The sequence below is a fragment of the Aplidium turbinatum genome, chromosome 3, assembly GCF_918807975.1.
Source record: "Aplidium turbinatum chromosome 3, kaAplTurb1.1, whole genome shotgun sequence".
NCBI lineage: Eukaryota > Metazoa > Chordata > Ascidiacea > Aplousobranchia > Polyclinidae > Aplidium > Aplidium turbinatum.
The window spans coordinates 4,506,135-4,529,567 of record NC_137474.1 but is presented as its reverse complement, the minus strand read 5'-3'; the positions used below and the strand labels follow the sequence as shown (position 1 = coordinate 4,529,567).

The 23,433-nt window shown below is 37.7% G+C and overlaps 1 protein-coding gene across 1 annotated transcript in view; it reads left to right on the top strand.

The window, feature by feature from the left end:
- The first annotated feature begins 9,770 nt into the window (after nucleotides 1–9,770).
- The window catches only part of LOC145766411 (uncharacterized), a 47,856-nt gene continuing 34,193 nt past the window's right edge, over nucleotides 9,771–23,433 (top strand). The window contains exons 1-9 of the mRNA XM_082578118.1: nucleotides 9,771–9,875; nucleotides 11,358–11,452; nucleotides 11,832–11,927; nucleotides 12,491–12,575; nucleotides 15,499–15,555; nucleotides 16,953–16,975; nucleotides 18,117–18,197; nucleotides 18,869–18,934; nucleotides 21,604–21,661. Of these exons, the coding sequence (XP_082434244.1) occupies nucleotides 9,810–9,875; nucleotides 11,358–11,452; nucleotides 11,832–11,927; nucleotides 12,491–12,575; nucleotides 15,499–15,555; nucleotides 16,953–16,975; nucleotides 18,117–18,197; nucleotides 18,869–18,934; nucleotides 21,604–21,661 (627 nt within the window). The 5' untranslated portion in view covers nucleotides 9,771–9,809. The remainder of the gene's footprint in view (nucleotides 9,876–11,357; nucleotides 11,453–11,831; nucleotides 11,928–12,490; nucleotides 12,576–15,498; nucleotides 15,556–16,952; nucleotides 16,976–18,116; nucleotides 18,198–18,868; nucleotides 18,935–21,603; nucleotides 21,662–23,433) is intronic.

Genomic DNA, 23,433 nt, shown 5'->3' with positions numbered 1-23,433 from the left:
CGGGCCGCACACAATTCAAAATTGGCACATCTTCGCGGGCCACATAATTTTTCTTCGCGGGCCACATTTGGCCCGCGGGCCGCACGTTGCACACCCCTGGTCTAGCGTCTAATCCAAGACAATTTAGAACTGTAATCAAACATCAATAAAAGAAAAACAACAGCAATTCGAGATGCTTGCAAACAACTAAATCGAAGTAGGCTACAACTTCATAGCAACTATTTTTTTCTGAATTATTGGGGGGGGATGCTGCCAAAATATTGGGGGGATATATCCCCCCATCCCCCCCTACTTCGGCACCACTGGTCGACAAACTCCAAGCATTCCAAAACAAAGCAATAAAAATAGTCGCGGGAGGTCGATGGTCGGATCACGTGACTCCATATTTCAAACAACTAAATGTTCTTAAAATGAATGATTTGTTCAAACTCGAAACTTCAAAATTAATGCACAAATATGAAAACAATTCACTACCATGTACTTTTTCTAATTATTTTAAAAAAGCAAAAAATGTTCATTCTTGCAATACCAGAAATGCAATTGACAAGGATAATTTTTATGTTCCTAAATATTAATCTTCAAAACTTCAACGTAGTTTCAAGTATACAGGAGTGGAAATTTGGAATTCAATCCCATTGGAAATAAAAAAAACTCATCTAACTCATTTAAAAATCTTTATAAATTTGTTACTTTTTCTTTTGTTGAGGGTGGCTGCTCGACTGGAAGACCTTCCAGGTCACTTCGCAGCCACCCGTTGCAGTCTCCACAGTCCACACATTCTACGTTACCGTTTGTTTTATCTGACTTTGCTGAATATGTGTGTTTATACTCGCAACAAATAAAATGTCAATTAATCAGTCAATCAATATATTTATTTAAGAATTCAATTGACTGACAAATGCAGCGCTTGAAAACTATGTGGCAGGAACTAGCGGTGCGGTACTGATGAGCCCAGCCTAATGGGCGAAACACGTGTCTATCGCTGAGTTCCTGCTACACTCGACTGCCGAGAAACTCAGTTGTTTTTGCCGGATTAGCATGATAATTTTCTGAGAATCTGGCAGCACTGCCGGAAAGGCAGACTCAGATTGACAGATTGGCCCATGGCAAGTGGCCACATTGGCGTTAGAAATCATAACGACAACCATCGATGGCCCCATCTCCCAGACAGAGTAGTACTATTTGCATCATTATTATTAGTTACTTGGATTGAAAGAGTACTTTAGTTAAAAGGATGGGCAGGATATTTAATAAGCTTTTGGAGATAGGGTTATATCAGCTAGCATGGTGTTCACCTAAACTTTTTCCTTTTTTATAGCATGTTACACAATCAAAAGGTTGATGAGAATCATGAGCATATGCTGGATATTGTAATCATTCTGTTTGTATACTGACAAACCTGATCTTGCAGTGTGGTGGGCTTTTGGGAGGTGATTTGTGTTTTGTTTGATTTTTTTGTATGTCTGTTGCTGTATATTCATATACAATTTTCTGATCGTTGGCTTGCATGTACTAACCACCACATTGCAATTGTAACCTCATTCAACGTTTCTTTATTTTCTTTTGTATTTTTTAGTATAATTTATATTAATTTTTTTGTAAAATAACGGTACTGACAGGGTAAAAGTTGACTTGGTGAGCTCAAAAGGTTTTTTGCTTCCTTCCTGTCTCGTTTTACTGTGTAATGTACCTATGTACTCACTTGTACTGTCATAATATTTTAAAAGAAAATAAATCAGTGATTAATGTCTGTATTCATTCAGTTAATATCATCATATCTTTGCTAACTCATTCAAGTGGCTGGTGATCTAACTTTGTTAGATAAATACCTTGACTGATGAATTTTTAAGCTTTCTTTACATGACTGTGTACTTTTTCATTTTTTTTTTCATTGTAACGTTATGTAACCTTATTTGGAATGGTCAAAATCACCACTGTATTCTGTACTTGCAATACCATTATTATTATCATCACATGCCAATTTGTTTTTATAAAAAAATGCATTTCACAACTAACAAGGATTTCTTGTGTTTCATGCATTTTGTCGCTCAAATGCAAGTATCAGTATACAAGGCAGCTTAGTTAGAAAATCGCTGGCTTGTAAGTTGTATTTTCATCTTTTTTCTATCATATGGAAAACTTCATTACAATCTTAATTTTGTGCCTGTGTTGGAAGACTGCCAGATAATGTGATAAGTCAAACAAATAATTTTTTTATTTCAAAAAACATTCCATGTAACTTGAACAATCTCAGATATGTGTAAGTGTGATATAAATAACACACAATGGAATCAGGGAATATCACAACAAGCTTTTCTGTTTCATTTTTCTATGTGGACAGCGGGAAGGTCGGAAAAAAAAAATTTAATGTAAGTGCAAAAAATGTCTAAGTTGCTTTTTCTTAAATGCGTGCTTATTGCTTAATGCTTATCCAATAACTCGCTAGGTTTTGTGTGAAATTTTTAGAGCGTCTACATACAAGTGATCTAGCTATGCTGTCTGCTTTCGCTGTAGCATGAGGTCTGACACATTCTTCATCTCATCACTTAAAATAGTAAAAATAAACATGTCACATATTTTTATGCATTTATTCCACTGGCATGCACTTCACACATATACAGACAGGCTTATTGGCTACATATTGCGTATACCTCATTGTGCTTCATGCTATGACTCTTCAGCCATCAACCTTAGTTTTTAGAAAGAAATCCGATATTTCTACTTTTCATAATCTTGTGAGTCGTAAATGTATGTGTGATAATAATAATCATGTGTTTCTCGGCAGTAGAGTGTAGTGGGAAGGCTACACCGGTATGGTTAGTGAAATGCAATGTTCGCTGTTCTGCAGTGAGTAGTCAGGTAGTGCTGATGCCAGGAAGATCGCTCCTTTTCAACAATAATAATCATGTTGTGTTTTGCCCCCATTGCCATAGTGTACAGAACATTGCACTCATAGCAGAAAGCAGCAAAGAAACTTATCGTCATTAAGTCAGCTGCTCCCTTAATTTTGACATGCCATTAAATGTCTTGCAGAGGCACAGCCACATGCCCTAGAGAGTGGTGTCAAATCTGCGCCCTTTTGCACATCGGGCTGATGTGCATACCATTCGGCACGCAGACAATTGGCATATTGCATACACCACTTGGGAACTTTTTTGCTTGTCATAGCCATTTTATGTGTGAGGTCTATCACTCTTCATTTTGCTTCAAACAAGCGTTCCCTTTATCCCAAAATTTTTCAGGTTGACCAATTGCATTACAGTCACTCCTCCATTTCTCTCTGTTGTTCCCATCTTTAATTTTTGAGTTCGTTTGTTAAGTCATTCTTCACAATGTCTTCTCATGCTTTTACTTTTGTCTTTTTTCTTTTTTTGTAGGAAGTAGCAAAATCAAAATGTGCATACTGCAATAAAACTGCATGTACAATACTAAATAACACATAGCTTTCATACTTATCTTTTGCTTATATTCAATTGATTGTGAAAGCTGACTTGGTGACCTCCTAAGATCTTTTGCTTCCTTACCCTCTCATTTCACTATATATATACCGGTAATGTACCAGTGTATTCTCATGATATTTTGAGAAAAAAATGAACCAATGAATGACTGACTTTTGTTTTTTTCATGTTCCATTCCTCTTTGCAACTTCTAATCCTTTGTAACTTTCTTCACCTCAGCCAAGTTTAATCTAGTATGTATCATTTTATATTACAAGTGTCAGTCAAGTCATCTTCATCGAGTGTTGTACTGTTGAATATGGCCCTTCCTTTTCGTTCTGCTGACCAAACCAAGCAATGTTTCTTTTTGCATATAATAATGTTATGATAGTTTTTGCTTCATGTATTTTAGTATCGTATTTCAATAATCAGTTTTGAACACTTCAGAAATTACTTTCAGAAGTTTTCAGGAACAAGTCTTGTGAATTAAGTTATATAATAATGATTTGTTCTGTTTACAGCAGTCATTGCGTTTTAGGATTGCTACAACAATGTGTTGTTAAATTAAATTTTTAATCTTCAGCACAGTTGTAATTTTTTTAAACTAGGCAAAGGTTGTTTTATATTGACACCAAAGCGGAGAATTTTATGAATTGTTTGTTTTTACCTTAGTTTACTTGCTGATGTTAAATTTATTATTGTGTCTAGATTTTGGTATCAATGTCTAGATGTCTAGATTTTGGTATCAAACGGCCAAGCATGGCCTACCAGAGCTTCTTCCCGCCGGCCAAATTCTCCCCCACCCCAGCAGCCAAAATAAAAAATCATTTTTCCATTTGCTTTAACCTTCATTATGGTGGCAGTAGCGTTGATTGACGCTTTGAGATTGAACGTTCTGTTTGAGTTTCATATTCATTGATAATGAAATTACACTTCATAATCCGTTGATAAGCCTTTTCCTTTTTCGATGCCTACTTGTTATTATACATGTATTGTATACATATGTGATGTTTGGTGGATTACGGAGTTTTGCTATCCAAGGCTGGTTTAAACAGACACAAACAGAAACTTTTAAACCATTTTCCAAATTGGACACCACCAAGCTAAACAGCTTTTTTCATTAACTGAATTGTTATTTTTGTTGTTGATTATTTGTAAACCTTCAACCATGAAGAGCTATTGTATTAATTTCGATGTTTTGCATGAAAGGAAAATATTGTTCATGTTCAGAGCAACACAAAAATTACTCAAAATGGGCTTAGTGGTTAGTTAGTGCATCCGTCTCTGAATCGGTAGGCATGGATTTGATACCCTGTTGGCTTGGGTCATACCAAAGACTTTTTAAAATAGTAGGTTACTGAATTTAATTCCATTCCTGCATGTCACTGAGCAATGGAATGGATTTGGGTAATAATGTACTCAGTTGCGCCTCTATACGGCTGCATTGACACTGTCTGCTTTGTAAAGCACTGAGGAGCAACGCATTCTGCGATGGATACAACGTTATATAAAAAAACAAGCATTATTATTATTAACATTGTTGATTTCTTTGCTCTGGAGGTACTACAACTACTGTAGGACTTGTAAATATTTATAACAACGGGTGACGAGTAGCAAGTCATTTCATGAAAGGAAAACCAGCAACCTTTCCAATCCATAACGTTTTATCCCAAATAGCAAATACTGTAGTCGTTTTTAGTTACATTGAATTAACTTCTGCAATTTACATGCCTTGAATCAACGTAAAAAACGACTGATCTGTTGTCTGAGATGCAGTAGCTAAATTATGAAATTGTTCACGTTTCACAAAGTTTTATGATAAAATTGTTCAAACTAAGTATATTATATATACATGCAGTTTCCTTTCATTGAATTTTATTTGTAGCTCACAGCTGCCTTTGTTGGCCTTGTATTTATAAATACTGAATTGTATACTCAGTAAGATAATGGATGATTTGACCACAAGTAATTTTGCAACATAAGAGATGGTAATAAAAGTAATTTGCGTTCTTCTGGTGAATATTTACTAGGTTATATACCTCTTAAGATGATAACTGGCTTTTTTATGATAACTAGCTTAACATCAGGAGGTAACCTAGTAAATATTCACCAGAAGAACGCAAATTACTTTTATTATCCAATGCCTGGTGAACAGTCTCTCTCTGTTTTTACTACCATAAGAGATGGTGTTGTGCTTATCTTTTTATTGCATACTATTTTCTGAAATTTATTCTAAAATATTAAATTATTCAAAAAGTTACTTGGTTGAATGATGTTTAGTACATTGAGTTGTTTTGAAGTAAATTTTTGGCAGCTTTGTTTTTACTTCCCAAGTTTAGGCTAATCAGAAATTTTGAAATGAAATAAAAAAAATTGAAAATTGCTTGCGGAAGTGCTGTTACTTGAGTCAACCTTGCAGGAAAAGTTGGTTTAAAATTTTCTTTCAGCAGCCTCAGACAACCCAAGGCAAGAATGATTCATTCACGTCTTTGCATTGTTTTCTGTCCCTATCTTTTAGGAATGTTATATTAGGGTTTGTTTCACCACTTAGTGTGTACGAATGTACGCTCTGGCCACATCAAGAGCTTTTGTGACGTATAATCTGACTTACCCTGCTTTGTCACAACATTGAGATAAGCTTCCGAGTAGCTCGAGGCATCCCTGTCCGTTCTCTATTTTTAATATATTAATCATGTTGTCTTATGAAAGTATGTAACGGTTTGACAGTTGAAAAATGACTATTTAGCCAAAGCCAAATAGCTGTGTCTTGTATATTTCACTACACGGTCCATGTGAGACACTATTATTAGTATTTCTTATGACACTCAACTGAAGTATTCTGTTAAATGTGTTACCAGTTAGACGTGCTGTTTTTTTTCTGACAAAAAATCTCGTTTCACCGAATATCACCTGGTTTCTAAATTCTAAATGCATGTGATCAAGGATGGTTCTAGCAGCCACGCTTACTTTGTACAGGATGACAAGGTAAAGTTCTCATTATACCAGGCCTTCGGCACTCTCTCGGTCGCCTTTCCTTCAGCAACTATGCCACCCAAATTATTACACCCTGGGTAAAGGTGAGCGGTGAGTTTCAACAACCAGCTGAAGCCAGGGGTCGAACCAGGATTGGAAAGCAAGCGCCTCATCCGCTGCGCCATCCCACCACAATTTTGTGCACTGCACAGTATATGCAACTGTACATTTTAAAATACATTGCGGTCCGCTGTGTCAGCGATACACTCGATTCTTGTTTTTAAGCTCCGGATGTTTTTTGCTTGTTGAAAGTGACCATGGCTGCCTTCTGGACAGCAAATAAGTCGTTTTTTACATTGATTCAACGCCTGTAGAACATTGAATCAACCTAAAAAACGACTGATTTGCTGTCTGCTTTGTTATTTTAAACGATTTAATAGATATCGTTGAAAAGCTCAGCTTACGAAATCAAGTAACCTCGGATGCTGCGCGTGTGGCTCATGACGTGAAGCAGTGTATTGCGCACTGTCGAACTCTTGAATGACCTCTTGAGTAATACGCTCTCTTTGAGACTTAGGAAACAAAAGCGAACGCAGATACGTTGCTTTTCGAGTATTTGCCAAAAAGTAACTCTTTCTGTTTAACGATTTTAGTGAATGCTTACTGATTATTTATTTTCAACTTGCTTGACCTACGACGGTTCGATGCGCTTTGAACAGTGAAGTTAAATTTTAAATGTTTGAAAGCAGTTAAAAAATGATTTATGTGCCTGAAATACGTTTTGTTGTTTGATTTTATGCATTACAATTTTTTGACAGTTTTGTTGAAAAATTGAGGTACCGTATTTTACGGACCATAAGGCGCACTTTAAGTTCTTTTTTTTCCTCATAAATTGATTGTGCGCCTTATGGTCTGATGCGCCTTATGTATGGATCAAGTGCGGTAGTGCTTTATTGCCTACACTCAAAACCAGTACCGATATACTATTATATATGGTCCGGTGCGCCTTATAGTCCGGTGCGCCTTATGTATGAACAAAAAACTAATCAAAGCAATTTATTGACAGTGCGCCTTATAGTCCGGTGCGCCTTATGGTCCGTAAAATACGGTAAATTAAAAATGTCTTTTAATTGACTACAAGCCTTCCTGTTGGGAATCCTGTCTTCTTCAGTTACTTTTCTGTTCGTCTCAGTTGCATTAGAGAAATTGTTGCTGTTAGAAGCTACATTAGCAACATGGAGATAGGTTTTCATAAATTTACAAAAATTTGATTTCTATCTGTCAGATAAGAACTGCACTCTGAATGTACAGCGCTGCCATGAAGTTTGCATGGTATGTGTAATTGTGTCATTACTCTGGTAGGGAATAGACGAGTTATTTTTCCTTGACCGAGAATGAACTTTATTGTAAAAACATCTTTACCCTTTCTGAGAATCCACCAATAGGTCATGAATTCTCTAGCTTTGTTGACGTTTTACATAAGCTAATGTCTCTGTGATTGTAATGTTATGTTGTAGCACTTGGTAACTTGATCCTTCTAAACCAGTGGTTCTTAACCTATGGGTAATTACCCACATGTGGGTAATTTCAGGATAGCAGGTGGGTAATCAGCTGAACCAGAATATTTAGAATTATAGATGTAACAAACAATGCCACAGCTGTAAGTGGTAAAGTTGCTTTATTACTTATACTTTTTTTTGATGTTTTGAGTCCGTTCAAAACAACCAAACAAGCACAGTGATATTTTATCATTTTCAGAATTGTTTCGTCATAGTGATTTATTTTTCGCATTATTTTTGTTGCCGGTTTTATGTATTTCATATTTGTGACATAATAAGTAAGATTTTTCTTGTATAGCCTAATCAGTTCAGTTACAGTTGTTTTATGAGCAAGCTTGATGGCTGCGTTGCTGTTTGAAGTAGTATAGCTAAGTGTACATTTAGAGTTAGTGTTGAGACGAGCGAGCTATAGGCTATACTTTTGAAGATGAAAGCTTGGGAAAATTCTGGGGAATGATGGGGAAAGCATATCCAAAAGTTGTGCAAAACCATTAACATTGTTGACTATGTTCCTTTCTACTTATCTCTGTGAATCAGCATTTTCAAGTGATGTTGCTTTGAAGTCAAAATTACGAAACAAGCTGTTAGATCTGAAGTCAGACTTGCTTTGTGCAGTATCCAAAATCGCACCCAATATTGCATCGATTGTACACAAAAAAAGCGCAAATGTCTCACTGAAACTATTGATGCCGTTCTTTACGTTATATAAATGTTGTTTTTGTTGAATAACGCTGTTTTATATTTTTAATATGGTAAACTAGTTAAAATTAGATTTTGGGTAATGGGACTTTGATCTGGACAGAAATGGGTAATAAGGGAAAAAAGGTTAAGAACCCCTGTTCTAAACACAATGGCCAGTCACGTTTTGATGTATTGTTTTTGCTTCATGGCCAGTTAGTAGCCAGACCAGAAGCTGCGTTACACAAAAAAGAGTTTCAACACTAAATTTAGCATCATTAACTGTACTTTCAGTTGTGGTAAATGACTGAGTATTTTCGAATTTGTATAGTTAGACGTTTCATAGACATTCGTGTGAACTAGAAGCAGGTAACTATAATCTCATTAAAAGGACTTCAATTAATAGAACGAGTCGTATCAGTACAAGCCAAAGAGGCGGATTGTTTTGTAAAAACTCATCTAAATTTAACTGAACTGTTTCCGTCTGTAGAAGACTAGGCCTGTGACATTATGCGAATTTTTGATTGCAGGCTACTGAATGTTTGCAGACTTTATTGTTTAATTGCTAAGATAGTTTTAAAAGAAACGGTTTAGAACAGTGGTACCCAAAGTAGAGGCCGCGTGCTGCCCCCAAGAGCGCTATATGCGGCTCCGTCTGGACTCTAGAATGAAAAAAGAAAACTTAGGCAGAATTTCCAAGAAAAAATGAGTAGAAATTTTAAGCCGCAGCCAAGACTCGCGAAAAGCGAAATGTGGCTTTAAAAAAAACTTTGGGCACCCCTGGTGTAGAGTTGGACTGCGAGAATCTCAGCACTACGGTTTCGACTAGTTGTGAAGTACAACGTGCGTGCATGTCAGTGTGTTAGAAAACACATTAATGTAATTGTGGTTTCTTTGTTACTTGTGCAATTGATTCTGTTAGAATTGTAATTGCAACATTGAAGGAGGTAGCTAGTTTTACAACGTATTGAGTTTCATGTTTATAAAAGTATTAAACTTGTCAAAAAATTCATATTTAGTTTTATCAAAGAACCTGAATCTATTTCAGAAAGCTAGACAAGGTTAATTGCTAGCATTTTATCTGCTAGCATGATTTGCTGGGAAAACGATTTGACAGTTTTGGGTTACTGCGTACCATCCACCACACAAAGCAAACTGAAGAATGGCAGAAGGAAAGAAGTGTTGCGTCTACTTGCCCAATGAAAGGAAACTCGAACTTGTCATTCAGGTGTGGTTGTCTTGGTTTGTTTCTGATTAAAACGTCACTGCATCACAGAAAATTTGCTTGATTTTTACGTGTATGTACGTTGCTTTGATGTAACAGTGCGCTGTTGTTTGTGAAATCGAGGTTTGGACTGCAAAGCAATTTCTTTACCCTGTTTCACCGTTTCAATGACCTTGAATTAGGAGACTGTTTATTATTGAGTCATTGTCTCGCTAAGAACGAAGAAATTGCCGTTTCTTGAAAACGTTCCCTTTGCTCACGCAGCTGATGGACCAAATCAGTGCCCAGACAGAAAAATCCGTAATTTTTACATTCAGACGTTGAATCAATGTAAAAATGAAAGATTTTGCCGTCTGGAAAGTCAGTGCTTTGAATAATCAAAATGTTTGAACGTATTTAATGCAATTGGTTGTTCCGTCACACAGGATTTGATTCATATATTTCCTACACACAATTGCTACACAATGTCAATGGTCAGTGCATCACAAAGTACTTTGATGCCAATGCAAGAATTCATCAATAGCTTACAAACTTACAATTTTTCAAAACTCCTCCTTTAATATCTATTAAATATGCATGGGCTGGGTATTTGTGCCATAATCTGCATTCTAGCAACATTTCGAGATTTTCTTCTGACATATTCTCTGCGTATATAATGCCAGCTACCTACTTTACAAGGAGTATGCGTGTCATATGAGACATGCTATGGCTTATAAGCTACGCACAATACATGCAACGAGATTTCATGTCTTTGAAGTGAAGTAAAGATGGCTTACCCTAAACGGACTTAATGATTTATAAAGTTGTGGTTAAGATGAAGAGGTAATCAAGGCGATCACAGAACGAATTTCTCAACGTTGCCCCTGGCGATAAGCTACACGTTTTCTAATGATTGGTTTCACTCACGTAAATTTTGAAAATTTATATGCCGTCTGAGGAAGGGGTATGCGTTTTGATTTCCAAATTAAAAACTTTAAGGCCTAATACGTTTATATGATACTAAGGCCTACATTTTTCATGATCAAGTGTGAGAGTAGGTCAGATTGCTGAGGTGCTTAAATTGATTTTTCCCCGATTAAGTCTTTTCTGTCGAACCCTCTCCCATTCAATTACAAATATTTAACAATGTTGGGGATTTTTTTTTATTTGTATACGTTTATTCATTCAACCATGACCGTGTGACCTTGAGCTCAATGATTTTCCATGTTTGCGTTCACTGAAGCAGAACCTAAGGGAGGTAATCTGTTGCAACATTTAAAAACATCTCCTCAAAGTGATTAAATGTCCTATCAAGCATGGAACTTCTGTGAAATTTGACATTAAAGCTCTTTTATTTCTCTAGCCTTGATCTTCATGTGTAGTTTACAAATATATCATATTCAAATTCACGTTACAGGGGTGGTCTTTTCTTGTGTCTTGCCGTTATTTGTGATAATAACCGTTCTTTAAGATAGCCTGAACTAATCAGCTTTTTATTCTTTTTAGCCCAAGCTACTGGGAAGGGATTTGTTGGATATTGTTGCCGCCCATTTCAAGCTGAAAGAAAAAGACTATTTCGGAATCTCTTACAAAAGCGACGGGCGAGTGTTCACGTTGTTTGCTAAACAAGTCGACCGTGTATTTTGGTCTTCCCACTTGAATCTTAAGTGCCAGTCTGGTGTTTTCTGCCTGAACCTTTTGTTTGGAAATGTTGTTCGGTTTTTGTTAGAAGTATGGAACCGTTGTTATTGAACTTATGCCTATTGGAAAATTGCTCTATTCTACATTGATTCAACGTCTGCAGACGTTGAATCAATGTAGAAAGGAGCAATTTTGTCAGCTGAAATCACGCAAATGTTTATTTTTCCCTATTAAAGTGGACCATTTCTGGTTTTTGCTAGACAAGATTTTTTTAGGATAATCAACGAAGTCTTTGTCTTGATGCACAGTCTGAACGAGTTGATACACTTTGCTTTGCAGAGGGCATCATCTGTGGCTTCAAGATGACAAACGAATTCTGGAACATGACGTCATCAAGAAGTCAAATTACAAACTTGAATTTCAATTTTCAGTCAAGTAAAACACTCTAATCTTTTTTACTTTTTTGTAGTTTCATTTAAATGCTTATCCAGATACAGACAACAAGCCTTGATGTGGATGCATGTGTTATATAAATAAAAGAACAAAATAGAAGCTGTTGGTCAGCTTATTTTTGTATAAGCTGTATTATTTTTTGTAATGGTACATTTTTTTAAACATTCTATTTCGGAATTATTTTTTGGATGATTGCAACGCCCGCTGCATCGAAATGTGGCTGCAGATCAATAGTACGCGTGATTCAATTGATTTTCATGTGATGCAGGTCATTTATTTAGCACTATGACAGCTGGGAAAAGCCCTGACTTAATCAATTTTATGGTTTAACGGCCGCTGTTACGTATCGGGAACGCTCCCGGCAATTTTAGTCACTGCTTTCTTCGCTCACAGAACATAATTTTGCCACAACATACCTGATAGACATTTTTCAATATAAAGGTTGTGTAATTAATGCTTTGACACATATCAATGCGGTAAAGGTATTTGAAACAATTTGATTTGATACAAGTACAAACTAAAATATAATTTCTGTTTTTTTCCAGGTTTTATGTGGAGAGTGTTGCACAATTGAAACAGAGTTTGACAATTGAGTTGTTTTTTCTTCAAGTAAAATCTCTCATATACAAAGTAAGTGAGAGTAGGAATACTACTAGAATTTCGTTTTCAAAATAATGAATACATATTGCTTGTGATCTAAATATCTACAAATCTATATTAAATGAAAACTATTAATACTACAAAAAGTGCTTAATGCCAAGCAGAAAGCAAAGCAAAGCGAATTAAATCAAATATAGTAACTACTATCTAAACCCTTGACAGCCTGTTTCACCTAAATGAGGATCATCAGAAGGTCCTTATTCTAGTAGAATCTATATTAAATATATTAAACTAATATTATAATCTATGTATATTAAACTTTTGATTTTCTTTAATCAATTTAATCGCGTTTACCTTTTTTTTGAAAATTTAATTTGAAAGTGACATATACTTTTTATTACCAAGACGTTGAATCATTTTTGGACCATGTTTACTTTCTTCACAACACAATACATTCTAACTGCCTTGCACGCTGTTAATTACATCACATATCGTTAAAAATGTTATGTGATTCAGAAGAAACATGAAAATGTTGTGGTCTGATGTGAATTAATTCGCCAATGCCATTACCCAACGAAATCTCCCCCAGACAACAAAATCCGTCATTTATACATTGATTCAACGGCTGCAGACGTTGAATCAATGTAAAAATGACGGATTTTGCTGTCTGGTTAACACATGTTATCTTCGTGCTTAGAGGTTAAACGGAAAGGTCGCCACTTTCGCCACAATGGGCAGGCGTGTATTTTGACGAGATTTGCATTCATTTAACTTTTCGGAACGTTATTTCAACGAAAACAAAGCGTTTTTTTCAACCCCTTGACTTTGCACTGAAGATTAAGGGATAAAAGAAACTGGTAGTGCGTGGAAGAACATTAGTCAAATCAGTCACCTTGCATAGCGATAATGCAGCTTATGGGTTGCATAAACTTGGTACAATTTTGCTTCACAACTCACGTTGTCCACCAGGAAGCTCCCATTGTCTTGAAGTTTGTTTGGTCCAAGAGCGTAAGGTCATTTTGTTCAGTGGTTATTGAAAAAAAACGCAACAAATGAACGCTTCCTTTTTCTAAATATTAGCTTGGACGCGATTCCTCATCAAGAAAAATTACATTTTGATTTTCATGCATGATTACGCTACAATTGATTGCATACAATGAAACACCGGAAGTTAAACTTGTAATTTCCAACACTTCACAAGTTTCTTGTGTCAAATTTTTTATGATATTTACTTCGTTGCCGCATCGCTCTTGTGGTGTCAGGTTGTGGCACATTACCTTCGCAGCTATGGAAAGGTTTGCAACTTTCTTTCTGAAACGACATGACATGTTCGGCTTCTGTCCGGAATCTTTTTGATTAAAGTACCAATTAAAAAGGGCCTAAATAAATCTGATCAGTCGGCAAGCTGGTCGTGGAGTTGTAACTTTGCTTAATCAATTCAAGCGATCCCTAACTAATTTACAGCTAGGGGTGTTCAATTTCGATTATTTGAATATTCGAAATTCGAAATTCAATTTATTTTCGAATTTCGATTTCGAATATCACAACTATTCACCAAATTGCAAAATGTGATTTTATTGAAAGAAACGACATGAAAATTCGCTAGAAAACGCGAAAAAAAGACATGAAAATTTGCGAAAAAAGAACACAAAATAACGTCTACAGCTCCAGGCCCATGTTGGTGTTTATGAACACAAGCTGATCGACATGGTCACCCGTCAGTCGGATCTCAGTTTCGTGACGGTCAGGCCAGCTTTTGAAAACGATCGCTCCGCTGGAGCCGAGGTCGCTGGGATCCCAAACACTTCAAGTTCATTTTCACAGCGAGCGATTCACTGCCGCGACATTTCACTGCAGAGTGCAGAGGTTTCGACCCGAAAGCGACATCGAGTATGTTTGCAAGCGCATTAAGCTAAACGCACGCTCCGTCTACGTAGCAAATTATGTTGTTTTTGGGTGCATTCAACATCTGATGACATTGAATCGACAAAAAATGGTAGATTTTTGCTATGTCCCAGGCAGCAAATCAGTCATTTTTAGATTGCTTCAAAGTCTGCAGATATTAAATCAATGTAAAAATGACAGATTTTGTTGTCTGGTGTTGGATTGTAGCATCGCAACTCGTTCTAGAGATTATTTATCGCGAAGCTGTTGCGGTTTGCATTCAAAAAGTGTTTTCCTGCTGCCGATCGCTAGTTCATCTATTGTTTTATGTATCAATACAGCATAAAAAGTTGCCCCCACGCAGGCCCGCAGCCAAGGGGGCCTCTCACCCCTTGAAAAAAATGTCGCCCCCCCTTGGCAAAGTCTCAACATTCTCGAGCAACAGCTGCAATTATAATGATTTTGCCCCTTTAAATTTTTTCGGGCCCCCCTAAAAAAAAGTTGCCCCCCCTTGCTCTGCGGTCTGGCTACGGCCCTGCCCCCACGGCTTAGGCGCCTATGGATTCGGTAAAAAATGGATAAAACTGCGACAAAGCTCACCCTACACTTTCTGCTATTGCACAACCTAGCTATCTTCATTCTTGAGAAATTTGTGAAATTTGGCATTAAAAATGCCAACCTGGCATCCCTGGTGCACGACTGGCCGTTGGACCAGCGAGAGCGTGTGATAGTCACGTGATCGACGATGCGCATGCGTCGAAGTCTTTTTCGTTTGCAAAATGCGACAAGACAGATTTCGCGCCACTCGCGTTACTTTCAACCGCGTTCAGCCAAAAGGGCGGCTATAATTTCGAATATGTCCGATACGAAAAACGAATTTCGAATATCACCTTAATCGAAATCGAATCGAAAATCGAAATTGAACACCCCTATTTACAGCACGTTCAAACTATACTGATATGTGTTGAAAACGTCCACCTTCCTTCTTGCATGACTTGCAAATGGAGACCTGAGGCTCATTTCATGTCACTTCCATGTTCAGCTGTATTGAGAATGTTGATGTTTTCAGGGACAATTCGAAGTTGAAAGCAACATTGTCTTCAAACTAGCAGCTTATGTGATGCAGGTAATCAATTTTTTAAAGATTTTTAGTTTATTGAAGCGTGGACGTCGCTGTAATAGTGTAATAGCACGTCCACGGTTGAAGAATCGTATTTCAAGTTTAGACGAATTTGAAGCCTCGCAGGTTGTCTTCAAACGCCTTTGCTCCGGGGATGTTGCATGGATACATCTTAGGCTTCAGAGTTCAGCAGTTGATGCTCAAACAAAGAAAAGTGACTAAAACGAAATGAGATCCAGTGATGATCCAACCAATACTCATAGATATTGCATTCCGGCTTGTTCTTTAGTTCGGTTCATCTGATTTAAAGTCCAATAGTTTTTTTTGTTGGCTCTTGCTCATGAGATAGGTTTGTGTTGAACCGATATGTGTGGTTGTCCGCTGTATGAAAATTATGTAATTCCTTGTTGTTCTGCATCAGTTACTGCTCCTTTGCAGGTACGGAAGACCAAGCTTATATAGCTGCACTTTAGCATTGTGGCTGCTTCTCGCGTTATTGAAACAATGTAAAACGAGCATCTGTTAAACTAAAGCGAAGTTATGTTTTTCCGTACACCCCTCTGTGTATCTCCAGACCACTAGGAGGCTCTCTATAGCTATGTTTGACATTGATGTGCATCAGCCACTGGGTGGCCTAATGCACATCAACTTGTCCTAATGGCCTCTTCCTCCTCCTCTGACCACATCATCAATGACTGTACATTGTACAACGTACATCATCAATATTATAAGCTGTGTGGAAAAAAAGTGTGTTTTTTCTTGCTGCTTATTGTTAGACACGCGTGGGTGCGCCTCAGCCATCTACGTATGGGCATAGGGTTTTTCCGCTCAACCATGCACCAATGGGAAATGGCCTCTTCCAGTGAATGTGGTGCCGAGGAACAGACGGCAGACCACATCATCAACGATTGTATCATCTTCAAGCCACCTAATGGAGTGGAAGGTCTGCGTGTCTTGGATAATAAAACCAGACTGGCTGCTCTCTAGTTGCCTTCCAGTGTAGTCCGGAAACATTGTGATCCGGGGTGGTGAAAGGATTGATCCTCGGCCCCAGAGGCTCACACGACGACGAGACACAGGTTGGCCACAGCCAAACTTCACGTGCCAATAGAGCAGACACGGCCTCACTAGCATTTGCGTCAATATTGCATCTATTTACGTTAATACAACGCTTCATAAAACGTGCATTCTAAGGCAATATAAATCGTTACAAATTAAACGTTTGCTGAATGTTCCATGTAAGTTTCACCCTTGCTATCATAACCAAGTAAACCTATAAGAAAGTTTTACGGCTATTGCCTTTTATTAGAACTCTCCGTTTGCTGTGGCTCGCTTCCACATGGGATTGTCGTTAGATCTACACCAGCTCTTGCAAAAAGTTTCATTTGATGTTTTTTTTTCAGATTACCTACGGCGATTACACAGAGTGAGTCATTATTGTGCGGATCAAATGTTCTTAGATCTCAACCTTCTAAATCTTGTTTACTCCTTACCTACTTTTTAAATATAATAACTTTACCCCACACCAGTTATTTTAGCTAAAATTGGGTTAATCACGTATTCTATGTATTCTGTCATTTTTGCTCGATCTATTTACCCCCTTTTAGGTGAATGACACCCGGTTGCGAACTCGTGGTTTGCGTTTACAAGTTTTGCCAAATTTTAAGTTGACGGTTGCCGCTGTTGTCACGGACTAACTTGCAGTTTTTTCATGAAGTTTCACCGGGGTGGCAAACTTCGCACTGGCTTCCTATGTTTGTTTTATTGAATGATATATTTATACCAGTAAAATTTAATTCCATATGAAATTATAGATCTTTTTACCATTTTTTTCCCTTTGATTGATTGACATTTATTTTGTTGCGAGTATACACATATTCAGCAGAGTCAGATAAAACAAACGATAACGTAGTATGTATGGATACTGTAACGGGTGGCTGCGAAGTGACCTGGAAGGTCTTCTAGTCGAGCAGCCACCAAAGTTTGCTTTTTGCGAAATTTGTGTTCAAGTATTTCAACCGTTCATCTTAAAATCAATATGCTTATCACGATTGGCGGCCTGGTATTGATTGCTCGCTAATCTGCTTTGCACTTCCTGGGGATTTATGCCAGCAGCAGAGTAACCACTGTTAGCTGTTTGTCGATCCCAGCTTTAACGTTGTTTAGATGTTAGGGTTATGGACAGCGGTAGTTAACTGAATTTCTATTGAGTCCGTCATCTCGGATGCTAAGTGTGTAGATTAATTGCAAAAACTTTAATATAATTTGTCCATTGACCAAACTTTATAATTTCTTGTTTACTCAACTTTTGTGAAAACGTTCCCAAGTGAGGGCTGAACGTAGTTAAACTGTTTACAAACACATTTACTGTGTGTGTACTGTGTTGCCCAGACGACGTTACTTAATTATTGTCAATATTCTCTACTTTCATATATTTGAGTTTGAACCATAGTTGAACATTAGCATAATTTTGTACAATTAAAATCCTTATTGGATTGTTTTTGTTTTCGATTAATCAGTTCATTCTCCAGATTCGATTCTTGTTATAAACATTTTTGCCCTTCCAGTGACGATACAGCTGCGCAGCATCTTCGAAAGTTACCAGTTCTACCAAACAAAGTTTTACAGGAACACTCCTCCAAGAACTGGTTAGTCCATTTTTTTTATTTCTAGTAGCTCATGACAAGTTTAAGTACTTGAAGGCTGGTCATGAAATGGACCATTCAGTTTGGTACAATGGGTATTTTCAGTAATGGTTGGATTTCAAAAGATTCGATGGAAGTTGTTATACGACCTTAAGCGGTGAGAGCATCGACAAAGCGCCCGGAAGGGCGCCGGTTCGACGCTTACCGAAACCTAGCACGCGACCTTGTCTGTGGGTGGACGCTAAGTGACATGGGTTAGATTGACTTCTTCGCCTTTCTGTCTATGTTGTAAATATGGAAAAAAATCTTTTCATGTTTTTATGATTCAATGACGTTTCATGGTTTGCACGTTGGAAGGTTAAAGTTTATATTGTTAGGGTTTATGGACAAAAATCTTAAACCCAATTAAACAAAGCATGTAAGATCAAATAAGACCTCATATCATCGTAGTAGGGCTGTTTATACAGTCGTCAAGAACTTTTTCGCAATGAAATTACTTAGAACTAAGTCGAAATGTTTTGGAATACCAAAATATTTTTAATTTGAACAGCCATACATAGCAACTCCATGTCACCGAGGTTAGATATCAAATCAGAATAAATTGCTGTCAATCTTGCACTCAGTTTTCATTGGTTGCCCAAGTCAATCATAAACCTGTCTTCATTTCGTTGCAGCGAAACCAGTGTGATGGCGCTGTACAAAGAGTTGAAAGGAAAGAGCAAAGGAAAGTGCATTTTAAAGTAAGTGCTTATGATGAAATGTGACAGTTGGTCAGAAAACACCGTTAATGCTACCAGACAGCAGACTTTATCATTTTATCGATCCAACGTCTGCAGACTTAAAAATGACGGATTGTGTCGTCTGGGATATTGCTGATCTTCCTACCAAGCATTGTGACTCAAGGCAGCAAAAGTCATCTATTTCATATGGTTTCAACGTCGTCTAATTTATTCTCGTCATGATGAAGATGCATGCTCGAAATAGATGACAACGTTTCCATTACGTACTTTGGGTCGTTCCTGGTTGGTCGATTCTACTCAGATCGGAAAAAAAAATGTTTTATGCTTTGCTAGCATCTGAATCTTGGCAATGATGTATTGATGTATTACCAATTAAGATGGCAACTTATATTTCAAAATTTGTTTTTTTATATATCAATCAAAGTTATTTAGCAAATTGTTTGTCAGTTGCGGTGAACGGCCATGAGCAAAACACTGCAAATGCAAACACCGCATCGAAATCACTCATGCTTGCAAATCCTATTAGCGCCGCAAGCCGGCTATGCAAATTCAACCACTGTCTTATGAGGACTTGTAAAAGCTAAGATGTTCGGTTTAGTTTGATTGATTGAATTTTAATATACTCGGACTGGGAAACCGTCTTGCAGAGCTTAATCCTGGCAGTTTCGCATACTTGTAGAGACTTTGAATCACTGACGCAGGCTCGGTTACCGAGATTGACAGCGTGAACCCTGGAAGTATTGGCGATGCCTCAACCGCTTAAGAACTGGTATTGGAAGGTGTAAGACGTTGATGCGACACTGGGGATATTCTTTGGGAAGCACAAGTTGTAAATGTGGACAGGAGCAAACGGTGCAACATCTCCTCGATTGCCCTGTTCTAAAAGTAAGGTGCTCTGCACAGGGTTTGGCCGAGTTCAACGATAGAGCAGTAGGTTGCGTGATGCTCTGGGCTACAGCCATGTGACACACGATGAAGAAGATGGAGATTGACAGAGTGACATTTCCGATTGTTGAAGTGTTGTTGCCGGGGAACTATTCCATCCATTAGATGCCGCTGAATGGAGAGCAGTCCTTACAGGGTTAACAGAAAATCCTTGGACTTGGTTCATTTTATAATTAAACGTATTGAATGTCATGCCTTTTAGTATGCTAAACATCTTGCTAAGCTCTCTAAAATTTAGGTCTAACTGTAAGCATTATTATTGTAAGGTCTAAAATGGGCTAAAGAGAAGCCACCATTAGCTCCATCGTGCTGACTGATGGCGCGTAGAAAACCAACTCTGAGATCATTAAGCTCTTAAAAGTTGCCAAATCCACCGATTACCATGTTGTGAATAGATTTAAGGAACTTGGTGCATCTGAAGATCGTCGTAGGAGTGGAAGACCTCACACTGCTCAAACAAAGAACGTGGTTAAGGTTGTCCATAAAAGGGTGTACCAAACAGATTCATCTGTTAAATGGCCAAAGACATGAATGTGAGCAACACTTCAATGAGAACTATTGTGGATAAGGATCTTCAGTTGTCTCCTTACAAGATAAGAAAACGGCAGTTCCTTACACCTCTCCAAAAGCAAAAGAGACTTGAAAGAGCACACATTCTTCTCAGAGAACTAAAGGCAGGCATCGCAGAGCAAGAGATCATTTTTTCAGACGAAAAACTCTATGCAAAGTCTTCACTTCAGCAGATATTGAGGATTTTGTGAGAACAGTTTACCGCCGTCAAAAACCGTCTTCTGTCATGGTGTGAACCGCCATCTCCAAAACTTGGAAGTTTCTTCTGATTATCGTGAAACAAGGGGTTAAAATCAATTCAGATCGCTACGTCAACGATGTTTTAGTTCCAGCGCTTGAAGAGATGAAGAAACACTACGAAGATCAGCTCTTCACATTCCAACAAGATGGTGCACCATTCCACACCTCAAGAAAGACTCCGGACTGGTGCTCACGCCAAATTCCATGATTCTGGAGCAAGGAAATGTGGCCTCCCTCATCGCATGATTTGAATCTCATGGACTTTTGTGTGTGGTCGTTATTGGAGGCAAAGGCCTGTTTCGTTGCTCAGCCAAGTGTTGATGCTCTGAAGCAATCACTCCTGCGGAATGGCCCAAAATACCCAGGAAGAGCTACGTGCTTCGGACGAAAACTTCCAACAAAGAATTGAGAGAATTATCTAAGTGAAGGGCGGTCACATTGAAAATAAAGAAATTTATTTTTAGTACATATTGTAAGCTCTCTTTGGGATATTTTTTTGATGAAATTTTATTTATTTTCTAATAATAAGTTGTTTATAAGTTGATCCAAGGACATTCTGTTCACCCTGTAAAATGCGTTGCTCAAGCGCACACCCCAAGAGTCGAACTAGCGCCGCTTGATCTTGAAACTTCTTCATTCACGAAGTCACCCGCTAACCAACTGAGCTATTGGGGCGTGTGTTTTAATGTGCCTTAAAAAACCAACAAACAAGTGTCGTTGCTAATCACGTAACAAATCGGCCAACAAATATAGACGTTGAATCAATGTAACATGACTGATTTGTTGTCTGGGAATGTTGGATCGCTGTGAATCCTTCTTATAAGTGCATGAATGTTGCCTGTAATATGCTCTCTATTTTGTATGTTAAACGTCTTCCTGTTTAAACATCCTTTATACCGGTGCTTTTCTTTCAGTTACATGATCTGTGCCGAGTCATTACCTACCTATGGAATACACTACTACAAAGTTAAGGTTAGTTGGAGGGCTTCTACTTGCTGTCGGTACTTTTGGTGTGTTTGTGTCACTAGTACGAATTCCATTACAGTAGAATTCGCCTAATTCGTCACCATTAGGGGACTAAAAAAGGTGACGAATTAGGCGAGCTGACGAATTGTGCAAACAGATCAAAACTATAACGACTTCTGCAGAGACCGAGAAAAATGTGACGAACAAGGCGAACTGACGAATTAAATGATAACAAATTAGAAGGAATTCTACTGAGTTTGTTTTGGGGTTTTTTACGTTTTTAATAATAATAGTATATTATCATGATGTTTGTTTTTATATAGGGTTGTATCCATCACATGCGTTGCTCTCATCGCTTTGCAAAGCAGAATTGTGCTAGTATACAATATGATACGATGAGATGTCTAACCAGTGTCAAATCTGCTTAGGTGCGATACTCTGGCAAAGATAGGCAGTCCGATAAATTTAATGTTATGAAATTTGTAATTTTTATGAAGTATACGCTTGTCTATCAACTTGTCTTTCTGCATAAAATCCAAGTCACGTAATAATCCAGACTGATTTGCAGTCTGAGAGGTTGCCTCCAGGGGTGAGTTTATTTGTCCACACTTTGACGCATATTGCTGCTTTGGTTGGTTTTAGTATTCCCAGGTAGCAAAATCCGTTCTTTTCACGTCAAAAGACGTCAAATTAAAATCCGTTCTTTTCACGTCAAAAGACGTCAAATTAAAATCCGTACTTTTTTGCCCGACCTCAGCAAAAAGTCCTAAGTAAATCCCTTCTTAGCAAAATCCGTCCTTTTACATTTACTTAACGTCTTCAGACATTGCATCAATGTAAAACGGACAGGTTTTGTTAGCTGGGTTGACATCTGAATTAAATGTAGTTCTAACTGACATTAGTGATTTCCATGTATCGAATGCTTGCATTTGTACAATGTAATCGCTTATTATAATAAAGAACTGAATTTTCTACAATACTAGCGTCTTCAGCGTATTCAAATAGAATCTAATGAAGTAAGAAAATGTGCTTTACTTGACCTGATGCTGCGATTGATTGTTGACACTTTCTGTTACTCGATCAACACTTTGTCTCATGTTACAAATGTAGCGCGCTGATTGAAGCCAGCCATTTCAGTTTTGAACAACTTTGTAATAGTATATTGCTTAACCAAGGCCGGTCGTTCTTTTTTCATTGTTTGTTTCAAGGAAATATTTCGACAAACATGGTGTCACATTACACCCCTTGCCTTTCCAGTGAAACGTTAACTTACACTACGAGCCCAGGTTAAACAACGTGTGTGTAGGTTGCTGAGTGTTTCGCTGGCGTTAAGCTGCTTTTTCACATGTGTTTAGTGGCTTCAATTGATGAACAAAAAAAGTAATAACTGTTGCAATGTTGCTGCAGAAAGAGTGTAAAGTGTGTTTTGTAACTGCAAAATGAAGGTCAAATGATTTTCTATTTGTTCTTTATGAAATTCAAGCATTGGTCGTAGGTTCCAAGCGAAGATTTTTCAGTCAGACAGTGATAGAAAATGATCTGTTTTTAACTTTTCTACCACAATAACGTTCTTGCTTTAACGATACTGTTTGTTTGTCATGCGTTAATTTACTAGATAGCGACAATTACAAGGACAACGATGAATAGCTGAACAACTTTAGTGATGTCAAATAAGGAACTCACCCGTTGTAGCAGTGACATGTCCAGGAGGTAGGACGGTTGGCCCTCCCCCTAAGACAGCGTTTCTTAACCGGGGGTGCTAGCACCCCTTGGGGGTG